The 27,576-nt window shown below is 43.6% G+C and overlaps 1 protein-coding gene across 10 annotated transcripts in view; it reads left to right on the plus strand.

The window, feature by feature from the left end:
* Nucleotides 1-27,576, plus strand: part of TRIO (trio Rho guanine nucleotide exchange factor) — a 366,740-nt gene that overhangs the window by 161,335 nt on the left and 177,829 nt on the right. For 9 of the 10 annotated variants that reach the window (XM_016952961.4, XM_063811100.1, XM_016952967.4 and 6 more), the window contains 2 exons: nucleotides 11,098-11,328; nucleotides 27,194-27,316. In XM_016952961.4, the coding sequence (XP_016808450.1) occupies nucleotides 11,098-11,328; nucleotides 27,194-27,316 (354 nt within the window). Of the gene's footprint in view, nucleotides 1-5,938; nucleotides 6,083-11,097; nucleotides 11,329-27,193; nucleotides 27,317-27,576 lie in introns of those variants that run through there. The other variant, XM_016952965.4, reaches the window with a different exon arrangement.

A 27,576-nucleotide genomic window follows, 5' to 3' on the forward strand; every position in this document is an offset into this window, starting at 1 on the left:
CGTAGAGAGGAATTCTGTGTCCTTACTTTTCTGCAAGGTTTTCTCCCTGAGTAAGAAGCATCTATATTACAGTGTTCTATCTTAATATGAAAGATTATCGCAAGGCTTCTGTAAGAGTTTCACAGCACCTGGAAGAGTGCTGGACAGTGTAGATGTTTAATAAATGCTTTCTGTGTTTAAATCTAAATCTTGATCCAAACACATCCAAACTTGTCTAAGTTGTTGGGAAGAAAGTGGCCATTTGCATTTCATTCTGATATTTCCTGTTGTGCTTCACTGCCCAGCTGTCACTCTCATATCCTTGGGCCTGGCTGTCTTGACATCCTAGTGTCCATGAGCGAATTAAATGGACATGTGATTTGCTGCTTCAGTTTTGTGTCTCATAAAGATGTTTTGGTCAATGACTGACTGCAAATAAGACAGTGGTCCTATAAGATTATAATATTGTATTTTACTGTACTTTTTCTATGTTTAGATACACAAATACTTAGCATTGTGGTACAGTTGCCTACAGTATTCAGTACAGTAACATGCTGTACAGGTTTGTAGCCTGGAGCAGTGGGCTGCTTCCTATAGCCTAGGTGTGCAGTAGGCTGCATCGTCTAGCTTTGTGAAAGTCTACATTGTGATGTTCACACAAGGACGAAATTGCCTAATGATTCATTTCTCAAAATGTGTCCCTGATACCACGTGATGTCTAACTGTATATTTGCTTCAGAATGTGGGCAGTCCTTCTCTTTCCCGTGTCAGTTGGTATTTGTTTCTCTAGCCACCTTTGCCTAATAAGATACAGTTTTTTCAAGTAGCATTTCGTGTTGGCTATGGAATTAAGAAAGTCAACTCTGTATTGTTTCTTAATTTTGCACCAATGTTTCTTAACTAATTTGGTTGTCTAGTCTGTTAGAAACTATTTAAATAAGTGATAGCCTTTTCTATAGTAAAACTGAAAATTGAACACATTTATAATTTTTTTAATCACATTGGCTCATGAGGATTATGTCACTTCTAAAAACCATCAAGTTCTTTCCCGTGATGTGCCATCTCTATGCATTGTCTAATTTTGACCTATAACACAGAAAGTGAATGACCCTGTTACTCACACATGTAATGAGGCCTCCACTCATCTGCTTATATGAATCTCTTGCTTTGGAGCTGTTCTTTGAATGCAGTGGTGGGCTTGCAGCCAGCTTGCCAAACCAAGATGGGATTGAATAGCCTTCATTTACCAGGTGATTGGCAGACCCTGGGAATACAGTCTTTGTGCATAACTTAAATCAGAGTCACCTTGACCCAGCCAGTGTCATCCTCCAGCCAAGCTGGCTCTTTCAGTCTGCTTGTTGCTCTCGGCAGTTTTCGTTAAATACAGAATCTCCTAATTGTTACCAGTGCATTCTATAAAAATGGGGCATCTTGACACAGGAACTTATGTTTACCTGTGGTATAGTTTTATTTGATTTACATTGGTACCAGTATCTCAAAATAATTTGATAGGAAGTTAAACAGCCTCTCAAACTGAGGTCTTAGATGGAATTTTAGCCTAAGAACATGTTTGCAACTGAGCTGTAAACTCAAGGAGACAGTAATTTGAACTGGATGAACTGAAAGGATTTTCAGTAGAACAGAATGAATTATTTTGCCTCTTAAATTATTTACATTTTGAAATAGTTTCAGGGCTACAGGAAAGTGGTAGAATAGCACAGAGAACTCCCACATTGCCTCGACCAAGATTTTCCAAGTTGTAGAATTTCACTACATTGCTCCACCCTCTCTCCCCACTGCCTCTCTCTCCAGTCAGCAAAGCACCATTGATACAACATGACCATCATCTCCACAGCCACTGATCCTATTTCCCCAAGTGTTCCAATGATGCCCCTTTCTCTTCTGGTCTGGGGCACTGTCCAGCAATGTGCGCTACATTTAATTGCCATGTCTTATCAATCAGTCTCCTTTAAAATGGAATATTCTTTAGTCTTTCTCTGCCTTTATGTCTTTGACATACTTAAAGAGTACAGGCCTTTCATTCTTTAGATGGCCCTCTACTTCTGGTTGCCCCCCAGTTCTCGTGGGCTGACTCAGGCTGTGCCTTTTTGGCAGTGCATGTCCTTCTCTGGGTGTCATCACAGTGGACAGAGGATACTGACCTCTCCGGCTATGAGTAGTGTTCATCTTGGCCACTTGGTCAGATTGGTGTCTGCAGGGTTTCTCCAATGCACAGTCACCATTTAAAAAATTAGTCTTTGCTGCACATTTTGTGGGCAGCTACTCTAATAGAATACCAGTCTCTGTTTCTCATCAGACTTCTCACAGCCGTAGTTTCCACTGAGGATTTCTGCCCATAGCAGCCACCACTGTGATGATGATCACCTATTTCCATTATTCCTTCTGTATTTATTAGGTGGCTTTCTACCATAAGAATGAGCTGTATTTCCTTTCTCTTTTGTTTGTTTATATCAGTATGAAGGTATGAGATCTTACTATATCAGTCGGTTATAATTTGATACTCTTTTGATTCCTAAATTGTTCAGACTTGGCCAGCAGGAGCTTTTTTCTGTGTCTTTTTGATATGTCCTTATTGTCCTTTGAGCACTTGTTCCCAGCTCATTTTGTACTTTCCCTGCCTACCCTGGGATCACTCGTCTCACTAAGTGGGATGGTTCCTTACAGTATTGTATGGTGTTTAGAATTTTAAAGACCTGGGTTCTCAGAGTTTTGTTTGTTTGTGAGGTGTCACTGCTTCTAGACCCTCTTAGCAGACAGACTTAGGAAACATATGAATGCCATCCATTCACCCATCCGTCTATCTCTGCATCCATCTGTCCACCTAACCACCCGTTGTTCATCCACCCGACCACCCATCCATCTACCCAATCACCCAACCACTCATCCATTCATCCATCTATATCGATCCATCCATCCATCCATCCACCCACACACCCAACCACCCATTCATCTGTCCATCCATCCATCCATTCAGTCACCCATCCATTCTTCCATCCAACCATCCATCCTTCCATCCAACCATCCATCCCTCTATTTATCCAATCACCCATCCATTCTTCCATCCAACCAATTACCCAGCCACCCATCCGTCCATCCATCCACCCTCCCAACCTCCATCCATTTATCCATCCATCCACCTAGTCACCCAACCACCCATTCATCTGTCCATTTATCCAATCATTCATTCATTAATGCGTTCATTCATCCATTCATCCAACCAGTCACCCAGCCACCCATTCATCATCCATCCATCCATCCATCCATTCATTCTCCTAATCACCCAACCACCCATTCATTTGTCCATCCATCCATCCATCCATCCACCCATCCATCCATCCATCCATCCAATTACCCATCCATTCATCTATCCAACCAACCACCCAACCACCCATCCTACAGCCATCCACCTACAATTATCATCTACCCATCTACCCATATCCATCCATCTGCCGTATCACTCAGTTGCCCATCCATTGACTCAGTCACCCAACCACCCATCCACATCTGTCTAGTCCATCTGTCCATCCACCCAATCACCCAACCACCTATCCATACACCCAGTCACCCAACTGTCCATCTCCACCTCATCACCCAACCATCCATCCACCCACGCAGTCACCCAGCCACTCATTCATTTATCTATCTACCCACCACTTATCCACCCACCCACCCATCCACACATTTATCTACACATGCACATACACATCCATATAAAATTACTGCTGTATCTATCTGTGTCTATCTGTATTAAAAATACATGTGTTTGTACATTTCGAATCCAATACCTCAGGGTTCTTTCCATCCTTTCCCTTTCTAAGTTTGTTAATCTATTCTCAGGCAGCAAGAAACCTGGCTTCTATTTTCCTTAATGTATTAACTTACTTGTTCACTTGGTGTATTTGCTCCATTTCCCAACCATTCTGTCTGGGTTCTCCACCTCCAACTCCTACCACCCACTCCCTTAACCTGGCACAGGGACACCTCTTTTGGCACCTCCACCCCTCACTTCCTCATTTTCTTCATGCCAAGAGGGAAGGTGTCAGGAAGGTGGGAAGGGAAGGACTGCTTTTGTTTTGTAAGTGATTTTTATTTTATATTCCTAAATCAGTGGTTTGCAGACTTGAGTGTCTTGGTTTAAAATGCAGCAGTACTCTACCCCAGAGATAGTGAATCTCCATTTTCAGAGGCCTTCCCTAGTGCTGCAGTGACTGATGCCAATGGTACACAGATCACATGCTGAGCAGCACTCCTGAGCTTGCTCTGAAGAGCTGGGGGTCTGCTGAGGAGGTGTCCATCTCACAGATATGGAGCCCCTGCTAAGTGCTAGACATTGAACTGGATGCCAGGTCATGTGGGGTTAGGAGTACTTATAAGCAGGGCTTGCTTTGCTTTTTTTATTTCCTTTTCCTTGCCTCTCTCTTCCTGTCCTTCCTTATTCCCTTTCTTCTCTCCTCCTCTCTTCATTTTCTCTACAATTTTTTTTCTTTGAACAGGGTTTATAGTTTCTAGTCTCTGATCATATAAATTTGCTTTCGGAAACTTTCCCAGCATTTTTCCTCCAAGATGCAAGCACCTGCTCTGCTGTGCTTTAATTAGACCTGCCCTTGTCACTCCTGTTTGTGCTTTAGCAACAGGAATGCACCTGGGCCTCCTGAACACTCACTTGCTTCAGCTTGCCAGGTCTGAGCTAATCTTGTTGGCTTCAGTTGATCACAAGAGAGTGAAGCAGTGTAAACGTTGGAGATAAGTTGTAGTCATTTTTAACATTTTAAGTAAGCCAACTCAGCTACCAGTTTTTCAACAAACTGAATTTATAAAAATGATTTTCATCTCAGTGTGCCTGTGTTGCCTCACAAGCCTCAATGCCAGGTGTTTGGATTGCAAGGTGAGACTGCATAGTAAGCAGCCACACATCCACCAAAGGGCCACTGCTGCAGCCACGGAGCACAAGCAAGGCGAAGTGCCATGGGGCGTTGGCCTGCTGGATCTCATGTGACTTCAGGGCTTAGATTCTGCATCCATTTCTCAGTTTAACAAATGTGCCAACTTAGTGTGTGCCTCAACAGGGCCTCATGGGAATGACTGATTTACTGCCTGCAAAGCTGGTTGAGCTCCTGTTTAAAGGCACTGTATCAGTGGGTGATGGCAGGGTCAGTGCTATTAGCCTAAGATGAAAACACACAGCAAAATGAGTCACCTGGATAGGAAACTTCTTAAAACCAAAAAACCACCTCTCCGTGACGTGTGTGGAAGCTCAGTTCCCTTGCGGTAGAGTCACTTCTTTTTTGGCGGAGTGGAGTCTTCTTCTGTTGCCCAGGCTGGAATGCAGTGGTGCGATTTAGGCTCACTGCAACCTCTGCCTCCTGGGTTCAAGCGATTCTTGTGCCTTAGCCTCCTGAGCAGCTGGGATTACAGGTGTATGCCACCAGGCCCGGCTAATTTTTATATTTTTAGTAGAGACAGAGTTTTGCCATGTTGGCCAGGTTGGTCTTGAACTCCTGACTTCAAGTGATCCGCCCACCTCGGCCTCCCAAAGTGCTGAGATTACAGGCGTGAGCCACCGCGCCCAGCTGTCACTTCTATCACAGTTGTATAAAGCCTCATTAAAGATCGCAGTGTTGCTGTAGTGACATGCAGTGCTGTAGTCAGCATCTGCCATAGTATCAGAGCCAACAGCCCATATGACAGCTGTCTTCTTCTCACCCCAAACTCAGCTTGAGGCCTTGCAAGCACTTGAAATATAAGAGCAACAAAAGTAGAGCCCAGGTGCAGCCTATGGAACACGCATGTCAGGCACATGGAACTGACTCACGCCAACTGGGCTGCTCCAGACGTTTCCTGTTTTGGTCTTATTTTGGTTTTTCCTTTCTGATAATCCCAGGTTTACAGGTGTCAGAGAGTCAAACCAAGGTAAACTGATCTGGTTTTGAATAAGAAACTGAATAGCTGAAAGAAATAGAAATCATCATTTGGAGGTCCATCCAATAAGAACTTTGCCTGGAGAAGGAACCAGCTTTCTCTGTGTTCTCCCTGAAGCATGGGAAAGTATCTGTCGTTGGGAACACACATGACCTTTCAGGAGGTAATTGACCTGCACTGTTGGTAGGAGCATCTTATGTAGCCATCTGAAGACAGATTGGAACCTCCTTACTCAGAAGGGTTCAATTGTTTGGCCAAGGAATGTCAACTGTTGCTGCAGAATAAGCTGGGTGGTTACCTGCTGACCCCTTTTCATTCTTTTCTGCTTTATTAGAACCTTGATATGAGAATAAGTTCAGCAAGAGTTGGAGAGGAGAGTGAAATCATTCCCAGGCTTCGTGTGGAGGTCTGTGCTTTGCAGGCCGTGGCGAGCTAAGCCTGAAAAAGAATTAAGACAGTGTTGGCTTTGAGTCAGCAGAAATAGTGCAATTCATTTCATAAAAGTTTTGAAGGAACACTTTCTTTATTACAGGCTAAATGTCTTGGTGTATTTTGCCTGTTTTTGTTGTATCTTGGGAATGCCATTTTCTAGCACTTTTTAGATCTAAAACACTGCGTTTGGACCTAATTGATATGCTGTCACTCATCTTTATTTGGTCTTTGGGCAGTTGCTGCTTTTGCAGTGGTAAGCAAGAATGTCTAGATGCTATTGTCTTTCCTTAGGTCAGAGCCACGTTCATCCCTTGTGCAGGTGAAGAATATTCCTGCCGGAAACGCTCAGCCCTTATCTGATTTTACAGGAAACGTATAGAGATCCCAGTACCAGAAACAAGAATAGGCAAATCTCTGAAGTTTTATGGCTCTTTTTAAGGGTGACATGCAGAAATCCAAGTTACAAGTCTATGTGCAGTTCTGATGAACAGTAAATATTCAAGAAGCAGCCCATTGTTCTACATTTTAAATAGTTACACTACCTTTTAAATATTAGGAACAAACATATCTTTGATATGGTAAAATTTTAAACTTACCTTTAATTACTTTTTCTGCTTTAGTTAGTACTTGCATTTTTCTGAACTCATTTGGATATCAGAGCATTTTAGTTTCTCTTTATAAAATGTTAATCTTTGTAACATGTAACTTTGATTGCCCTTCAAGTTCCCCAGCTGTGTATTCCAAGAAAAACAAAGAGCAGACTGAAAAATGAGCTGATCTGATTGGTTCAAAAATTATTATAGGAAAGTCCTGCTATTTAATAAGGTTGATTTTCTTTTTGCAGCTGTTGTCTCTTTGTGGCTCAGAGTTTCAGTGCCTGGAAGCTAAAAACAGCGTTTTAAACAAAATGTATAACTGAAGTAAATGCACTCACCTGGTTCCGTAGTTAAGAAACTGTAGAACTACACTACGTGCCATAAACTTACATTACTTGTTTTAGCACTTACATTTTATATGAATTTTTTTGTCTGCTCTATACAGTCTCTTCTTTCATTAATTTTCTCCTGGTTATTCTGTACCATTTAAAAATTATTATCTCTATACAACAGAACAGCAGTCTTCATAAAATTGTAGCATATTGTTTCCACATAATATTACTGTAATTACAAAGACTAAGACATTTTGCCAAAAGTGAAAACTATATATGCCATCCTTTATGTGCTTAAATCATACTTTTTAATTGCCAAATCTACAAAACTTGTACTGAAATAATATAGAATCATATTTGGAAAGGTTTATTGGCGAAATGCTGTTTTTGAACATGGATTTGGAGTTCCATGCTGTCTGGTTTTAAAGTGGGTACAAGAGGTGTTTTCTCGCCCAGGGTCTTTACTGCCGCTGTCACTATCAGTAAATGACAGTACCAGTGGTGGGACCAACAGACACATTAATTCCTGCTTATGAATTCTCAGAAGGTGGAGCTTTCCTTAATGAGTTGTTTTATGTTAAGGTATTTGTGTATTGACTTCCTCAGCAGACATTTCCCACTACCCCTCCACTGCCATGAGCAAGTGTGTCCTTCGAAATCCAGTCATGATCTCTGGCATGGAGATCTGTTAAACAGTTGCAGAGATACTCAAGGAAAGAAAGATTGCATGGAATGTTGTTGCTTAGAGTACTCCATTCTCAGTAGAAGAATATTAATGGTGTCACAGGGATGAGTTTTGGAAACTTGCTGAGGGCTGGGAACTCATCTTGTCCTTTTGCATTGGTGGTTTAAGTTGCAAAACAATGGCTTAAGATGGAAATTGGCTTTCTCCCTGTGTAAAAGAAATCCAAAGGCTGTCATTCCAGGGCTAGTGTGGTAGCTCTATTAGTAAGAGGATCTCTGGATCCTTCTGTCTTTCTGTGTTGCCTTTTTTAGCAGGTAGGCTGCTGTTCTTAAGATTGCCTCAGAGTCATCAATAACTGCTAAAGCTCCAGCCATCTCATTCAAGTTCTTGGCGGCAAGGAGGAGGAAGGGACAAGGGGATGAGCATACCTGCCAGCTTAGCCCCTAAACAGCTTTCCTGGAATTCCCATTCACATTTTTTACTTTTGTATATTGGCCACTCATATATGTAAGCAAGGCTGGGAAATGTGGCACTGCAGCTGGAGTGTTGCTGTTTCTGACTGTAGGGGTTTGGCTATCAAGGAGGGGCAAGTGGACTTTGGGGAGGCAGCTGTCAGTTTCTGGCACATGTTCACCAAATCATAGGCTCTGGTGTACATTTTCCAACAGTATTGCAAGGAGTAAAATGTAGAGGAAATATTTGTAAGGAATTCTTTTTAGGGTTAACACCATGTGAAATGTATGACTTGGAGCAGTAGCTCTCAGTTCTAAGAGATGCAGCACTCCAATGATATAACACAAATTTTATGACACCTGCTTTATGATCCTGAACTAAAATGCATACGTAGTTTAATCTACCTTTGCATATAATTTATATGTGTACATAAAAATTATATGCTACATTGTAAGTTGGAGACAAAGGTGATTTATGATAAAATGTTTTTCAGTCTATAAATGCCTAAATACATCTATTGTAGGTGAAAAAATTAGATATTCAGATGCTGGTCATATATATAAAACTATTGTGAATATAGCAACTACAACTGTAGCCTGGTCATGTGGCATCTTGGTGATGCAAGTATTGAGAATGGTTTTATTGTGGTCATGTGATATTTTGAAAGGGAAAACAGCTCTTGTAAAGTTCCAAAGAAAACCAAACACTGTCTTTCTTTGATTAACATGGTTGTTGGATTTGTGGAAAGATCAGTGGTGTTAAAACTGGGCAAAAGAGAAAAACCGTGTATTTATGTGTTAAAAACAGCCTTGCTTAGATGATCACAAAAAGCAGGACATTTCTTCACCATGTGCTAATATCCTGCTCATTTCAGAGTACCCTGCTTCTCTGAATCCACCACCCAAATCAATCATGGTGCCTCCTCTCTTCAAAATCATTGCATCAACAATGTCCACACCAATTTCAGTGACTTCTGGGCACAAGTGAGACCCTGCTTGAGAAGACTCTTTAAATTTTCCATTTTTGTTTTAACTGACACTGATTCAGCAGTTAACTTGGTTGGTTTTTCCTTTATTATCTTTGGTTATGTCAGCTGAGCTGATTTCCTCCCAAGTTTTGCTGTTAGGCTGTATTAAGTGAATTTTAAACCCTGAAGCCTTCGTAAGGAATAATCAGCATTTCCAGCGTCTCAAATTCAGGTATTGAAAAGTAAACGTGTTACAATCTGGCACAACTGCAGTTAGAAGAGGATTAAAGGAAGCGATTAGGAAATTCTGCAGGGTCACTTGCCACCAGGTTTTGGTTTAAAGGCTCTCAGTGTTAGCTTTTCCCATTTACCTATTCCCTGTGTGCTCTTTTTTATTCTAAGGGTTTCTTCTAAACTGGGCTTGTGTCTGTTAAAAGTGCCCCTGAACTTGCTCCTCTTTTTTGTTTTGAGATGGAGTCTCACTCTGTCGCCCAGGCTGGAGTGCAGTGGCACACAATCTCGTCTCACTGCAACTTTCATCTCCTGGGGTCAAGCCATTCTCCTGCCTCAGCCTCCCGAGTAGCTGGGACTACAGGTGCCCACCACCACGCCCAGCTAATTTTTGTATTTTTAGTAGAGACGGGGTTTCACCATGTTGGCCAGGATGGTCTTGATCTCTTGACCTTGTGATCCGCCTGCCTCGGCCTCCCAAAGTGCTGGGATTATAGGCATGAGACACCACGCCCGGCCTGCTTACTAGAAACCCAAAGAGGTTTTTAGATTTGGAAGTATCTAAGCTGAAGGATCATGTGAAGAGGCCCTACCTACTAAAGACACCTGCATCCCACACCTGGTTACCTTATGCATCTCACACACACTTTGTGTTGTCTGATTGTCACTTTTTCTTTTCCCCAATAACATCTGGCGTAATTAATTACTCGTAAGTCTTATGAATCACTTTTAAGTAGGAAAAATACATAATGCTTTTCTTTCTAAATTGCACCCTCACCTTTTCTTATTCCTTTGATTAACCCGAATACTTTCATTTAATTGTAGTTTGAGAATAAATTGCTGTAATATAGCACTTGATGGCATTTTAATTAAAACTACTTTTTAAAGTTAATGAACCAAATAGAATGGCATTTTAAATTTTCTTTTGTGAAGTTAAATTGCTCTCCAGCTATGTCAGAAAGTTTAAGTACATATTCTATGCCTAGTGCTAGATTGATTTTTTTGTTTTAACTGAGGCTTTAAGGAACAATTTTGTTCCATTGTGATGATCTGCTGTATTCTCTCTAACATGTCTCAAGATAAAATTATTACTTTTAAATTTTAATTTGCAGATATCCCAGGAATGCAGTTTCTGTTAGTTGATTTATGGCATTTAAGACAAATAGTATGCTTATTCTTTGGGTAGTATCTACTATAGTGTTTTGTAGTAATTAATGTTCTTTTATTTTCACCTGGTGTTTTGCATCATTTGGCTTTGTGATGTCATTGGATAGCTGATGGATTGTTTTAAATTTTATCCTATATAAAACTGCCTCTGAGTAAAACTGTGGTGTGTGAATGAATGTCTGGGCATGTGTGTAATGTCTGTACATGTACGTGTGTGCCCGTATGTGCGCACACATGTATCCAAGGACAGCATCTGTGGCACAGCCTAGGCCAAACCTCAGATCGTGAAGAATCACTCATTTCTTTTGTGGGCAGGTCAGCCAAGATGGGAAGTCGCTCCTTGACAAGCTCCAGCGGCCCTTGACTCCCGGCAGCTCTGATTCCCTGACGGCCTCTGCCAACTACTCCAAGGCCGTGCACCATGTCCTGGATGTCATCCACGAGGTGCTGCACCACCAGCGGCAGCTTGAGAACATCTGGCAACACCGCAAGGTCCGGCTGCATCAGAGGCTGCAGCTGTGTGTTTTCCAGCAGGACGTTCAGCAGGTCAGTTTCACCTCATGCCCTTCTGCATGGGAAATGGCTTGTGTTGAGTAGAGTTGGAATACATCATCATATTGGGAAGATCTGTGCTTAAGGAGTGATGACTAGAAGATAAGGAGAGGAGCTTTTTTGTTGAATGTAAGTGAAAACTGGGCTTAAGAACGCGTGTTCAGGCTGCTGTCAGCCAGTAGCTCCTGTGCACAGAACCCGGGAGAGGATGTGGGGCCTACACTGGGAAGTTTTCTTCTAGAATCGGATCATTCTCATTTATATTTATTTGTGACAATAATGCTGGTGTGCTCACACCAGTGTATTGTTATAATTTAGCTAACACTTGTCTGCTTTTCCAACTGTGTAAACAGTGACGTGGTCATGCTTCACTTCCCACGTGGTAGGTAGTGCAGTCCATGGTGCACAGTAGGTGCATTATAATTAGTTATCTTGTTGACGAAAAGTAGACTTTTATGACTATTCATTTCTAAGCGGTTGACATCTCTTTTGTTTTAGAGAAACAAAAATAAGAATAAGTCCAGTTCCCCATTGTTTTGCTTCCTTATTATAGAATAAGAGTTTTAAGGATTAAAGCTATGGGAGTAAAATATGACATAGCTTTAGGGATAAATAAGATGATAGCCATGTGCTTGCCCCCAAATAGAGGGAAAGACAAGGGAATGAATGAGGTGTCACCTCTGGGGAGGAGGAATCCTGGAGTATGCAGGGTAGCCCCTGGCCTCAGGAAGTTGGCTGGGAACTGCCGTGATAAGCCTGCAGTAGAGCCACTCTCAGGATCTCAGGTTTCCATCTCCCTGAGTGTCATGTGAAGGTGAGTGAGTTTTCTGCTGAATGGGCTGGGAATTTGGAGAGTCGCCCTGTGTTCTGATGAGACTGAGATTCTCTGTATGTCATTCACCATCATTCTCATCATTCTTCACTTCATGTGAATCTGGGAAATTCAAAAGACGTTGAATGGGCCAGGTGTGGTGGCTCACGCCTATAATCCCAGCACTTTGGGAGGCTGAGGTGGCAGATCGCTTGACGCCAGGAGTTTGAGACCAGCCTGGCCAACATGGTGAAACCCTGTCTCTATTAAAAATACAAAAATCAGGCCAGGCGAGGTAGCTCACGCCTGTAATCCCAGCACTTTAGGAGGCCGAGGCGGGTGGATCACCTGAGGTCAGGAATTCAAGACGAGCCTGCCCAACATGGTGAAACCGTGTCTCTACTCAGAATACAAAAATTAGCCAGGTGTGGTGGCGCATGCCTGTAATCCCAGCTATTTGGAAGGCTGAGGCAGGAGAATTGCTTGAACCCAGGAGGCGGAGGTTGCAGTGAACCAAGATCACACAACTCCACTTCATTTCATCCTGGGTGACAGAGCAAGACTCCATCTCAAAAAAAAAAAAAAGACTGAATGGCCCTGTAATTTTTAATTTTCATATACCGTGCTTTGATTCTAATTTTATTTTTTGAGTTCTCTGAAGGTTACATATACAGAGTGCTTCAGAAATGATCATTTTGTTATTATTCATGCTTCTTAGCAATGTTGTTTTAGTCCAAGAAGATAATTGCCAGAGAAAGAATACAGTGCAGGAAAGAAGAGGCTGGAGCCAGTGGTGAAGAGGGATTGAGAGGACAGACATTGTGGGAATGAAATCATGAATAATTGTGTTTTTGAATTGTCCAAAAACTTCTACAAACCATGAAATGTTGGAGTTTAAATCTAATTGTTGAAAAATTCCCCACATTCCTTGTATCCCTTAGGTTGAGCATAATTCCACATCCGTGGACTGATGCACTTCCCAAGAGGGGGCCTCATTAACTCTTCCGAGGCAGCAGCAGCAAGGGCACCCCCTCCTTTCCCCCCACACCCCATTTCTCATGGCTCTTCTTTCTCTCACCTCATGCTTAGGTTAGAAAAGGGCACAAGGTAAGGAAGCCCTTGGGAATAGGCTGAATCTGGCCATCTAATTTGGTGCCAAATACTTAATGTGCTTGAATTTAAAAACAGCAAACATGTAGAAAGGTAATTATAATTATGAGGCCAGTTCTTTAAGCTAGCTTTTTTCCCCCTCTCAAACAGCATATTGGCTTGGATGTCAGCAGGAGAAAGTGTTTTTTGCAATACACATAATGCATATATGGTCCTGTTAGCAATCTATAGAAAATAGATATTGCTCATTAAGGTAAATATTTTTGTTGATGAATGATCTGGAATGGTCTGGACTTGTTGTGTGAACAGGAAATTGCTCTGTAGGCTTTGACTTGTGAGGTAAAGAGTGAGGCTGGTAAGATTAATCAAAGTAAATACTGCGACAATAGGATGTCAAAACCAAAAACGTGTTTCTGAAACTCAAGGAATTAATGACACATAGGGAAGTTTTTGCCATATTAAGCATAGAGTAGGAGAGGCAAGTCAAGAATAAATGAAAGAAAAATAGTAGTACTTTAGAAGGACGTTACCAGCAGAAGATAAATTTGTAAAGACAGTAGTAACCGAAATCCATAAAAACATAGTAAGCCAGTTAGAGACACGACATTGGTTTTCATTTGATTGTTTTGAGTGATGCAAAAGCGCCTGTAAGTACATTGAGAAAAAGGAAGAGCAAGTTACTGAACAATAGGCGAGGCATGGAATGATTACAGTTTTATGAAAGTAACCCCAGAGGAGTAAATGCTTGTCTGTTGAAAAATATTTGAAGGAGCAAATATGTCTATTAGTGGGCCCTGAGGAACTGAATGGGGAAGGATGACAGAGGGAGTTTGGTTTGTAAAACATGGTTAATTTTGGTTTCAAGGTTAATTTTTTCCCCTCTTAATAAACGGGGGCCAATTCATAACTTCTGTGTAGAAGGCATTTTGGATGGTAGTCAGGCGTGGCGGGAAAGGTGGTTGAAGCTGCTGTGTGTAGCACACTTACCGTGCTTCCAATATAGAGCTGGGCGGGGAATTGGGAAGACCTGCTGAGGACTTTCCCAGATGCACATGCTGGCTGCCTTTGCCATTGTTCACTTAAAAAGAAAATGGAAATTTTTTATCACATTTCCTAATGATCAGATAATATACATCTCTCCATTGCCTTATGTTTATTATCAGAGTAACTCTCAGCGAAGGTTTGGTTGAATGAATGAATAAATGAATAGCTGTGTTACTGCTACACACTGTTTTCTAGTTTAGAGTATGCTTTAGTTTTCTCTAGGAAGGTAACTCATTTTTGCTTTACCTGTTCAGATGGGTAGTAGTAGTCCAAAGAGGATGCCATCAGACTTGTTTTTCTGCCTCAGCTATTCGGCTGGCGTGGCTCTTCTTGGATTGTTGAGATTCAGTTACTCTAGCATGTCAGGAGCAGTGAGTGGCCCCATAGGTTTGCTTTCCTGAAGCCTACTGAGTCCCCTAGAGGAAGCCCCTCAGCAGGGATGCCTTCTGCAAAGCCCCCGTTTCCCCCACAGCCCTTCATGTGTGAGCGCCACCCCCTTCCAAGTGTCTCTTGGCAGGACCCTCCAGGGCCATGTTGGACCATTTTTTAATTAATATTCTTTTAAAAATGATCAGGCAAACCTAGTCCACTCTAAATTCTTCTTGTCCAGTCTTTATTCTTTTTTTCTCTTTCCAAAATACCTTAATTGAATGTGCGATGCTCTGAAAGTTTCAGGGATAAATATGTTGACAGGGTCCAAGTTCCTTTTCTCAAGGAATTTATAATCTGATAAGAGCATATTATTTTTAGCAGATAGTTTTGTAGTCTACTAAATTTGACTGTGCCAGGCTCATCTGCAACACTCATGTCTTTGGTTATTGTGGAGTATAATTTGCTAAGGCATAAATTTGAATCCTCCTTGTCAAGGTGCTATCAGGAGTGAGGGGTGAATGAAACTTGCGACCTCTTCTGTGGTGTCTGATTGCCTTGCAGCATACACATTTTGATGGGGCATATCTACACTTCAGTGATTTGTGCAAATTTGGGTGTTCCTGAGAGCTTTTTCTGAATTCTTCTCAAACGTCAAGGGTCTAATGCACGAGGAAAAATGAAAGGTCCTATAGTAGAGGGGCAAGTAGCAGCTATCATATTGAGGGCTACTAGGAATATCTTCGTGGAAGAGGTGGAGTTTGAGCAGCTGTTTGAAGGATGAGGAGAAGGTCAGTAGATTGAGGAGTGGGCAATGGGAATTCCAGCAAGAGTAGGACAGAAGAGGCAGGACCCATCCAAGGAGCGGCAAGTGCCTAGTGTGGATGGGGAGGTATGAGGTGGGGCTGGTGCCAGCAGGGTAACATGGGGTCAGGCACAGAAAGCGTGGCCCCCACGATGAGGGTTTTGGGCCCCTGTTGAAGGAGCTCATGCTTACCTGCGCCGAATGCCAGTGCATGGTGCAAGGGCTGTGTGTGACTTCTGAACAGCACCAAGCTCATCTTGGTGCTTTGTGGGTGCTCACTGCCATGTATGTGTCTTTCCTCTCTGCATGCTCACAGCTGGCCCATTGAACTTTACCCATTTCACCTCATAGAGTTCAAAGCCCGAAGGATCTCCTATTCTGTGCCTTTTAACTTGATGCTGTAGGCAGTGGAGGGTGGATAGCAGGAGTGAACCTAAAGGCCAGGAACCTGGTTAGGTTCCCATGTGGACTCCTGATATGGTTTGGCTGTGACCCCACCCAAATCTCATCTTGAATTGTAGTTCCCATAATTCCCACTTGTCATGGGAGGGACCCAGTGAGAGGTAATTGAATCATGGGGGCGGGTCTTCCCTGTACTGTTCTCGTGATAGTGAATAAGTCTTGTGAAATCTGATGGTTTTATAAATGGGAGTTCCCCTACACAAGCCCTCTTGCCTGCTGCCATGTAAGACATGCCTTTGCTTCTCCTTTGCCTTCCACCATGATTGTTAGGCCTCCCTAGCCATGCTGATCTGTGACTCCATTAAATGTTTTTCCTTTGTAAATTACCTAGTCTTGGATACGTCTTTATTAGCAGCGTGAGAACAGACTAATACAACGCCCCTGCAAGTCATGGGTGAGTAAGTCTTGGAGAGTAAGAACGTGAGGACCACAGAGACAGCCATCAGTGTTTCATTCACTGGTGTTTCCCAAGTGTCTGGAAGAGCAGATGTCAGTATTTGTTGAATGAATGAATAGTTGAAGGAATTTAAGGAATTCCCCAATTTTGCTAATTAAAGATTCTTTGGGGTTAAAAGTTGCTTCATTTCTTTTAAAATGGGGGAGGGTTGGTCTTATATCTGGGAGATCTGCCTGAAGGAATGGAATCTTTGATTGATGTTGGGGAACTAGGGGTGTCCAAGGAAGGAAGTGATAATTTCAGTGCATGGGAATTTTGGAAGTGTGAGATCTCTCATGAGGATTTTGGTCATTTGAATGCAAAATGAGGGTCTTTTATGCTGAATTCCAGCTGGAGGAGGGAAGTTGGCATATGCCTAAGAGGCAAAGCAACACATCCCAGGTCTATAGAGAAGTAATTTCACAGATTTGCCTCAGGCCCCAGCCTATTTCTTCGGCCTGCAAAAGCCAGCTCTGCAGGAAGCCTGACTCAGGAGCTCTAGGTTTAGCATCACCTACACTAGACCTAGCTTTTAAGTGAAGTTTGAGTTCCTGAACTCCCTTGTCATCTGTTCATTGAGTCAGAAGGGAGTTTTCTGATTCCAGTCGTCAGAATCATATATCCCTAGCTGTTTAACACTTGCTTCTGTTTACACTCCAGCACTCGCAGTTTTGATTGTGTCTCTTAATTAGAATGGCTACAGGATTGCCATCTTCTCTGAGTTCTCTATTAGAATTAGGGAGTGCTGAGTGGAGGCACAGGCTTGGTTTTGGATTGGGAACTACTGGGCGCAGGTAGAGGCCACCTGCTGATCTTCCTGGTGGGTCTGGAGCCAGCTCCTAATTAACCTTCTGCAGTAGTGAGCACAGAGGAGGTGGGACTGGAATCCAGCCATCATAGGAACCACAGCCAGGATGGAGCTGCAGATTTAACAGTGAGAGGACAAAGGCTGGGGAAAGGGCTGGCTCCCTCCCACACACCCCTCATCTAAAACATCTTCAATGTCAGTCCGTGGTGAATGCTAGACCTCAAAAGTTCCCATTCTTCCCCTGGTCCCCAAAGCCCACAAATGTGTGTTGAATTCTGTGTCTGTTTTATTTCACTTTTAAAAGTAGTCTCACACCCAATAGAATTTGAAGCTGGAGCCCCCTCATTTTCCAGGTAATAAAAGCAAGCCTTGGAAAAGTCGAATGGCTTGGCAGAAGCACCGAGAACCTCTTGGTGTTTTTTCTGTGTCACCTCTCTGGGTCTGAGGAGGATGCCTACCTTCTAAGCTAAGCAAAGAGTAAAATCAACGTGATACTGAAGAAAGAATCTTTGAGTGGTGCTTTTAGTCACAGGGAACAGGCTTTCCTAGAAGCTGCAATTGCCCGTGACCATGAAGGAAAACAGCCACTTAAGAACAGAGAGAGAGAGATAGGAGTTTAGTCCTTTAGGAGGGAATCAATGGAAAGGGAAAAGGAGCTCCCATGACCACTCTCCAGCCCACTCAGCTATCTCAGGCCTCCCTTGCTTCGCCGCATGGTGATTAGACAGCTGGGGGTGAATAATGCGGTCTGGGGTCTTCCTGAGCTTGGCCTCCGTGGGAGAGGGAAAAATAAGACCAGTGATTTCATGAGTAAAGTACGCCAGAGCACTAGGAAAGAAAGTGTGAGCTAGACTAACGCAGGATGAGTATATGAATTCCAGTAATTTAAACTCAGAAGGATTCCTTCATTTGTGATTTTTACTTTGTAAGTAAATTTCATTAGTAGCATAATATTGACTATCCTTACAGCACTGCCAAACACCAGCCTTTAATAAAAATTAACATTATCTACGTGAAAGTCTTCCTTTATGGCCACCTACTTTGGTTTAACCGATCTGAAATGATGTTGCTTAGTCAATGAGTCATCTTTTGTTGTATATCCCTAAAATACCATTGATTTGATAGTCCAGAAAGCTCAGAATGTAATATGTTCATTTCTCTATCAGTTTCCCCAGCGATTTAAATAAAAGACAGTGACTGAGTAACTAAAATAAATGGAACCAGGTTGTTAATTTTGGTTTTATAGAGAATGTGGACTGGCAGGGAGGAAATCTTTATTTTGCAACTGGAAAAAAAATCTGACTTTGTATAAAAAAGAACAAATTCAGAGTATTTTAGATTTACCTTTGCTTTTCATTTGTTTCATGTATTCTTTAAATGGATTATAGAATCAGAGGAGCTTATTTTCATTTTTGTGTGCGTAAGATGTGACTTAGAAGGGGTTCTCATTGTTTTGACTTAAAACACACGAATTCATTATGTATTGTATCTTGAGAACAGTGGCTGCAGTTGACAGATGATTATCTATTTTCTCTGTGTGCTCTTTGGATCCAGAATTACCTGTAAAAACAAACTAGCTTAGTATGTTCTTGGTTGCTTTATGTCAGATGTATTATGTAGTTTTTCAAGTAGCAATTCTAGAGATGAAACTCTAGTTTTAGAAATATTTTAAAGACAGTATTTACAAACTGAAGTGGAATGTAGTGAGCTTAGAGTTGAGAAGACCTCCATTTGAATCTCTTTTCTTGGGCAGGTTACTTATCCGAGCCTCAATTTCTTGATTAATAGAAATAATGATAAAAGTCTGCTCTCTTTTTATTTGTAGCTTTTATTTGTGATTCAGAATTCGGAATTTCTCAAAGATTAGAAAAGTAACACAGTGTACAATACTAACACTTCTAGTGGCATCTGGACAGCCCCCCATAATCAAATGCATGGCTATTTCTATAGCTGAATGTTCAAGGACTTGCACTTATTAAGTACTCGGTAAAGACTATGTAAGTACCCTCAGGTTAGGTTTTATTGACGGATGAATTTTTAGAACCAAGTTTTGAAAAATATTTGGAATTTCAGAGCTTTCTGTGGTTGAGATCATGGAACTGTATTGCCCTCCCAAGCAGAGCATAGAACAGTCATTCAATAAATGGAGCTGATGGCAATGATGCGATGCATGACCATGATAGAAAACCATTCTAGGAAGTATTTGCAATCAACACCTCTGCATTTCAAAGGGAAAATATCATTTACATTGGTTTTCACATCGTATGTTGTTGTGAGGTAGGCTTTGAAATACTCTCCTGTTTGATGAGGGTTTAGTATGTGTTTCTTAGTCTGTGTTGCTATAAAGGAATACCTGAGTCTGGGTAATTTCCAAAGAAAACAGGTTTATTTGGCTCACGGTTCTGCAGGCTGTACAAGAAGCATGGCACCAGCATGTGCTTCTGAGGAGGCCTCAGGCTGCTTCCACTCAGCATGGAAGGCAAAGGGGAGCCAGAGCTGCGTGTACAGAACACACGGCGAGAGAGAAGCAAGAGAAAAAGGAGGGAGGTGCTGGGCTCTTTTCAGCAATGAGCTCTTGCAGGAACTAAGAGTTAGACTCACTCCCTCCCTTGAGGTGGTATCAGGGCACTGATGAGGGATCTGCCCCCATGACTGGAACACCTCCCAGTAGGTCCCACTTCCGACACTGGATATCATATTGCAGTGTGGGACTTGGCGGGGCCAAACAAACCACAGCAGAGAGAGAAAGAGAGAGAGAGAAATTTTTAAACAAATTTTTAAATAGTAATTACTGAGAAAGAGGAATCCGTAAATACTCTACAAGACCACAAATACTGAGTATTAGATAGTAGGGACCTACTACAGAAAATAATTTTACAAATAGGTTATACAGGATGCCAGAACTCTGCAGCGGGCCTCAGGAAGCATTACCTGTGGCCAGTTCCTGTCGCATCTAATCAAGGGTTGGTAACTATTCGCAGATTTACCCTAACTCAGTTTTGCTGAGCGTTGTGACAGCGTCATTTCCTAAGAGGTTACTTACCCAATAGCCTGAACCATTCTGAAACAAAAGCAGAGCTCTTTCCTTTTTCATCTCACCTGTATGTCAGGGCAGAAGCAGTGTAGACGGGAGGATGAGCCCTGAGGCAGGCATCCTGGCTTCTAGTGCACACTCAGGCTTTCCCATAAAGTCACAGAGGGCCCTGCCTGTGTCTTCATCTGTAAGAGGATAGGGATTGCCCTACCACTGGCTCACTGTGAGGATGGATGGCTCACCGCACACACAGCCTTAGGTCAGGGGCTGCTTCCACGGGCCCTGCCTGTGTCTTCATCTGTAAGAGGATAGGGATCGCCCTACCCCTGGCTCACTGTGAGGATGGATGGCTCACCGCACACACAGCCTTAGGTCAGGGGCTGCTTCCACAGCAGGTGCTCAGATAGCGAGATGATTGCTAGTCAAATGACCGTAATCATGCCACCATCACGTTCAGTCTTGCAATTAGGACCTTGGTTTCCTTTTCATTACAAACAGGGAGTTAAGCTAAACATTCTGAACAGCTTTCTGCCCTCTGACATTTGACTTAGGTGCTGAGCGATGGTAGCTGTTTCAAGTGTGGGCGGTCCACTTCGGAACAACCGTGACCTTGGGACTGTTGTTTTGTCCATTAGAGGGCACTGGTGTACTGAGGAATGAGCCCACACCACACCCTCTGAACAGAGAGGAAGGTGGTGGTGGTCTCCAGCTTTACTCTTCTGCCTCTGTGCAGAGTAGCCATGGGAAGGGATCAGCTTTTGTGTTTTTCATCTGGAAGGGAAGCAGCAAGCCCCAGGCCAGCCTTATTGTCTGTGGAGTTGAGGACACAGAGCAAACAGATAACAGGACTGTCTGGGAAGGGGGCGGAGGTGCAGCTGGCTGGACTGGATAGATAAAGGCCTGTAATTTGCTTATCTTAGTATGTTTTAAATGGGAAGATTTCACAAGCGTGTCTTTAAAATGTTACTTAGACCAGGTATATTGACTCAGGATCACTGGGTAATCTGAGTAATCTACCCATACTTAGAATCAACAGCCTCATGGGGAGTTTGGTTTTGAATATTAGCTGGATTTCATAGCTGTCTGCAATTATTTATTATTATTTTAAAAGTGGAAATTATTATTGGAATTTGTACATATTCCTTTGAATTATTTTCATGTTTATTGGAAATACAATTTCACCTGGTATTTACATTTCTGTCTGAAGGAATCACTGTTACCCAAAACAGATCTTTTTATTTTCTACCAAAGTGTTTTCTTCTTTTTTTTTTTTAATTTATTTTTTATTGATAATTCTTGGGTGTTTCTCACAGAGGGGGATTTGGCAGGGTCATGGGACAATAGTGGAGGGAAGGTCAGCAGATAAACAAGTGAACAAAGGTCTCTGGTTTTCCTAGGCAGAGGACCCTGCGGCCTTCCGCAGTGTTTGTGTCCCTGGGTACTTGAGATTAGGGAGTGGTGATGACTCTTAACGAGCATGCTGCCTTCAAGCATCTGTTTAACAAAGCACATCTTGCACCGCCCTTAATCCATTTAACCCTGAGTGGACACAGCACATGTTTCAGAGAGCACAGGGTTGGGGGTAAGGTCACAGATCAACAGGATCCCAAGGCAGAAGAATTTTTCTTAGTACAGAACAAAATGAAAAGTCTCCCATGTCTACTTCTTTCTACACAGACACGGCAACCATCCGATTTCTCAATCTTTTCCCCACCTTTCCCGCCTTTCTATTCCACAAAGCCGCCATTGTCATCCTGGCCTGTTCTCAATGAGCTGTTGGGTACACCTCCCAGACGGGGTGGTGGCCGGGCAGAGGGGCTCCTCACTTCCCAGTAGGGGCAGCCGGGCAGAGGCGCCCCTCACCTCCCGGACGGGGCGGCTGGCCGGGCAGGGGGCTGACCCCCCCACCTCCCTCCCGGATGGGGCAGCTGGCCGGGCGGGGGGCTGACCCCCTCACCTCCCTCCCGGACGGGGCGGCTGGCTGGGCAGAGGGGCTCCTCACTTCCCAGTAGGGGCGGCCGGGCAGAGGCGCCCCTCACCTCCCGGATGGGGCGGCTGGCCGGGTGGGGGGGCTGACCCCCCCCACCTCCCTCCCGGGCGGGGGGCTGACCCCCCCACCTCCCTCCCGGACGGGGCGGCTGGCCGGGCAGAGGGGCTCCTCACTTCCCAGTAGGGGCAGCCGGGCAGAGGCGTCCCTCACCTCCCGGACGGGGCGGCTGGCCGGGCGGGGGGCTGACCCCCCCCACCTCCCTCCCGGACGGGGCGGCTGGCCGGGCAGGGGGCTGACCCCCCCACCTCCCTCCCGGACGGGGCGGCTGGCCGGGCGGGGGGCTGACCCCCCCACCTCCTTCCCGGACGGGGCGGCTGGCTGGGCAGGGGGCTGACCCCCCTACCTCCTGGACGGGGTGGCTGCCGGGCGGAGACGCTTCTCACTTCCCAGATGGGGTGGTTGCCAGGCAGAGGGTCTCCTCACTTCTCAGACGGGGCAGCCAGGCAGAGACGCTCCTCACCTCCCAGATGGGGTCGCGGCCGGGCAGAGGTGCTCCTCACATCCCAGATGGGGCGGCAGGGCAGAGGCACTCCCCACATCTCAGACAATGGGCGGCTGGGCAGAGACGCTCCTCACTTTCTAGATGTGATGGCAGCCGGGAAGAGGCGCTCCTCACTTCCCAGATGGGATGGCGGCCAGGCAGAGACGCTCCTCACTTTCCAGACTGGGCAGCCAGGCAGAGGGGCTCCTCACATCCCAGACGATGGGCGGCCAGGCAGAGACACTCCTCACTTCCCAGACGGGGTGGCGGCCGGGCAGAGGCTGCAATCTCGGCACTTTGGGAGGCCAAGGCAGGCGGCTGGGAGGTGGAGGTTGTAGCGAGCCGAGATCACGCCACTGCACTCCAGCCTGGGCACCATTGAGCACTGAGTGAACGAGACTCCGTCTGCAATCCCAGCACCTCGGGAGGCTGAGGCTGGCGGATCACTCGGGGTTAGGGGCTGGAGACCGGCCCCGCCAACACAGCGAAACCTCGTCTCCACCAAAACCAGTCAGGCGTGGCGGCGCGTGCCTGCAATCGCAGGCACTCGGCAGGCTGAGGCAGGAGAATCAGGCAGGGAGGTTGCAGTGAGCCGAGTTGGCAGCAGTGCAGTCCAGCTTCGGCTCCGCATGAGAGGGAGACCCTGGAAAGAGAGGGAGACCGTGGGGAGGGGGAGGGGGAGGGAGAGGGAGAGGGAGAGGGAGCAGGAATCACTGGTAAAAGAAAAATGCCCATTATAATCCTGAGTGGTTGGTTTATAGCAGCTTTTATTTCCAACTTAAAACTTCCTAAAATACTTGGAAACAAATTTCTTTTTTATTTTTATTTTGTTGTTGTTGTTGTTGAGATGGAGTTTTGCTGTTGTAGCCCAGGCTGGAGTGCAATGGCATGATCTCAGCTCACTGCAATCTCTGCCTCCCAGGTTCAAGCGATTCTCCTGCCTCAGCCTCCCAAGTAGCTGGGATTACAGGTGTGCACCACCACGCCTGGCTAATTTTGTATTTTTAGTAGAGACAGGGTTTCACCATGTTGACCAGGTGGGTCTCAAACTCCTGACCTCAGGTGATCTGCCCACCTTGGCCTCCCAAAGTGCTGGGATTATAGGTGTGAGCCACCGCGCCTGGCCAGAAACAAATTTTTATTAATTTAAAAATGTTGTATTTTGCTTCCTCTGGCCCTTTCTACCAAATAATGTTTATCTTTTATTTTTTGAAATTGTGCCCTTATTTCAAGTCTCTATGGACTTTCCAATAATCATCAGGTTTGCTGCTTACTGGTGACTTAATTTTTCTCTTTACGTAAGTTGAGTAATATACCGAATATATTATATAATTTTAAAAAAGTCTCCTTAGCCTTCCTGTAGATCTTACAGGCAGGTGAACTGTAGCAGAGGTGTTACTTATGTACCTCTAAATTCTTTTCAAGCTAGAAATATTTGATACTTCTCTTTTGCATGGTTTGGCCTCATGCCCAGGAGCACATTCCATTAAATGTATCCATTCTCAAGGCCGAGAGGTCCAGAAGTTGTCCTTGAGACATTTCTTTAGCCGTGGAATGGACCTGTGTTTTATAATATAAAAGACTGTGGGACAAACAACTCAGCGCTTTGCCTGGAAATCAGGTGGTGAATGTAGCAATACCTTATAGGACTCTCTTTTTAATCCCAAGAAAGAAAAATAATGTACTAAATACATGAGTTAAAATAATATACTCAATGCATGAGTTAAAATAATGTGCTCAATACACTAGTTAAAACAATGCAGTCAATACACTAGTTAAAACAATGCGCTCAATCCACGAGTTAAAGTGCACGCCCAATACGCTAGTTAAAACAAAGCACTCAATACACGAGTTAAAACAATGCGCTCAATACATGAGTTAAAGTAATGTGCACTCAATACGTTAAAACAATGTGCAAGTTAAAACAATGCACTACTTAAAACAATGAGCTCAATACGCTAGTTAAAACAATGTGCTCAATACACTAGTTAAAACAATGCACTGAATACGCTTGTTAAAACAATGCACTCGTTAAAGTAATGTGCACTCAATGCACTAGTTAAAACAATGCACCCAATATGCTATTTAAAACAATGTGCTCAATACACTAGTTAGTGTGCTCAATACGTGAGTTAAAACAATGCGCTCAATACAGGAGTTAAAATAATGTGCTCAATACGCTAGTTAAAACAATGCACTCAATACTCTAGTTAAAATAATGTACCGAATACATTAGTTAAAATGGAATATGTACAGCCTGTGCCGTCAGGAGCTTGAAATGAGATGGAAGCTTGCCATGAGTTCTGGTTATAGGCGGGGATGCCATTTGCCACACTGACATTAAGATGCTTGACATAGAGGTCATCGAATGCTGACAACTACCTGTGACTGTCACCACTGGGCAGGTAAGGAACCTGAAGCTGAGAAGGAATAAGGAACTTGCCCAAGAGCACACAGCTAAATTCTATGTCTCTGTATAGGGGGGCTAGAAATGGAGGGGTGGAAATGAGACCAGGCTCGGCCTCCACCCCCACCCCACACCTCCCACACGTCTGATTTCAGTGCCTGCCAGTTCTAGAAGGGTCTGTACAGAGGACCATGAGAGGTTTGTTAAGGTCTGCAATTTACCTGTAATACTAACTTTGCTAGACCCTGAGCAGAAAGGACCCTCTGCCAGGCCCTCAGGTGTGAAGGTCAGTGGTTTGGAGCAATGAAGAACATGTCAGGCTCTGATCCTCACCAGCTGCTGCTTTTTTCCCCCTATATCTGTGAACATGGCTGATCTCTCTACAGTACAGTTGATGAAGGGCAAGGAACCACAAGCTAAGCCCCTTTTATTTTGCCATTAGCAGAGCCATGGCTGGTTGGCTTCCCAGATTGCCCCCTAGACCACTGTCTTTGCTGTGTGTGCCTATTTGTTCTTTAGTCCAAGGTCTTTTTGATCTGCATCGTCTGAATGTTTGTGTCCCCCCAAATTCATGTTGAAATATACTCCAGAAGAGGTGGGGTTTCCGGGAGGGAATTAGGCCATGAGGGCTTCACCCTTGTGAATAGCATTAGTGCCCTTATAAAAGAGGCCTGAGAGAGCTTGTTTGCCCCTTCCTCCATGTGAGGACACACAGAAGGTACCTTCAACGAGGAACAAGCCTTCACCAGTCACTGAGTCTCCTGGCTCCTTGATCTGGGACTTCATAGTGTCCAGACTATGAAGCCCTACATTTCTGTTGTTTATAAATTACTCAGTCTAAGGTGTTTTGTTAGAGCAGGCTGAATGGACAAAGAGAGCACCAGAGTTACAACATGCGAAGTATGAGTGAACCTTCAATACTATAGCTGTGCATTAACAAATATGTTTAAATATTTAAAATCTTTTATTAACGTTTTTAGTTTTTAGCTAAAGACATCACTGACTTAGTTTTTTGCTGGTTATCTCCTATCCATCAAAGAGGACAAAGTGGGCATTTGATATAGCGTAAATGCAGTTGTCCCTCAGTGTCTGCATGATCGCCCACATATACCAAAATCTATGGGTGCCTAAGTCCTGCATTTGGTCCTCTGTATATGTGGGCTTCACGTTCTGCAAATACTGTAGTTTCAGTCCACATTTGGTTGTGGATGCGGAACCCTTCTGTGTGGAGAGCCGACTGTACTTATTTTTTAAAACCACATAAAAGTGGACCTGTGTGTTTCAAACCCATATTGTTCACAGCTCAACTCTAGTTTGTTAGATATTGTCAGCGTTTTGTGATTTAAGTATGAGACCCAATGAACTACTCAGTTCCAACTACAAAGTTTAAAACATCAGATTATACTGCTTTGCTTTTACTTTTTCTTTAGTGTGGTGGATTTCACCTAGCAAGAACTTTTAAGTAATTAAATTCATGAAATGCTTATTAGCTTTTGCAGCATCTTAGTTTAAAGAATAAATTATCCAAGCTCAAGACTGAGGCATGTAAGTGTTAGGTTTTACTTCATGTGTTTGAGTCTTCTAAAGAAGAGATGGAAAAAAAATGACTCTGTAGTTAAACTTGAATTGCCTTAGTAGTGTAGCTTTAAGCCTTATAAAATTGCTAAGTTAAATTGGCCCTGTGTGACTTCCTAATCACTGTCTTATACAATACCCAGTCAGTTTGGTGGCCCAGTGGTGCATAGATAAGTTGAGATTTAATTTAATCATTATTGCATGCAACGTTTATACATAGAAAGATTTACACTTTTAATGTAAGAGATGATTAAAGTCCTGCTGGGAAAGCTGATGTAATTATCAGCTTGTAATTATCGAGTGTGTTAAATTAGTATCCAATTACTTCTTCCCATTTTTTTTTTTCTCGTTTGCTTCTTGTTTCTTACAGAGTTTTGACAACATAAGGGGTCTTCATTGGATAACCTTAAACATTGAACATGGCAGGACATTGTTTTTATGGCATATGTACCTGTATTTCATTGTAGGTGCTAGACTGGATCGAGAACCACGGAGAAGCATTTCTGAGCAAACATACAGGTGTGGGGAAATCTCTTCATCGGGCCAGAGCATTGCAGAAACGTCATGAAGATTTTGAAGAAGTGGCACAGGTAAAACAGTGGCTTCTATTATTTTATCCCATAAATACCCGTGTGGTTGATTTTGGATTACAGTTTTAACCACATTTGAGATAAGTTAGCATTAGCTCGATGTGTTTGACACCTCAGATGAGGTAAAGTCTCCGATTTCAGAGTGAAGTTGTCATTGCCTAGGCAGAAACATGATTTGGTAAGTTGACCCTTTCTAAAATACGATGTTCTTGGAACAGAAATGTGGCTTGGGTGTTTTTGTCTTGTTTATTATACCAGTG

This window comes from Pan troglodytes, chromosome 4 (genome assembly GCF_028858775.2).
Source record: "Pan troglodytes isolate AG18354 chromosome 4, NHGRI_mPanTro3-v2.0_pri, whole genome shotgun sequence".
Classification (NCBI taxonomy): domain Eukaryota; kingdom Metazoa; phylum Chordata; class Mammalia; order Primates; family Hominidae; genus Pan; species Pan troglodytes.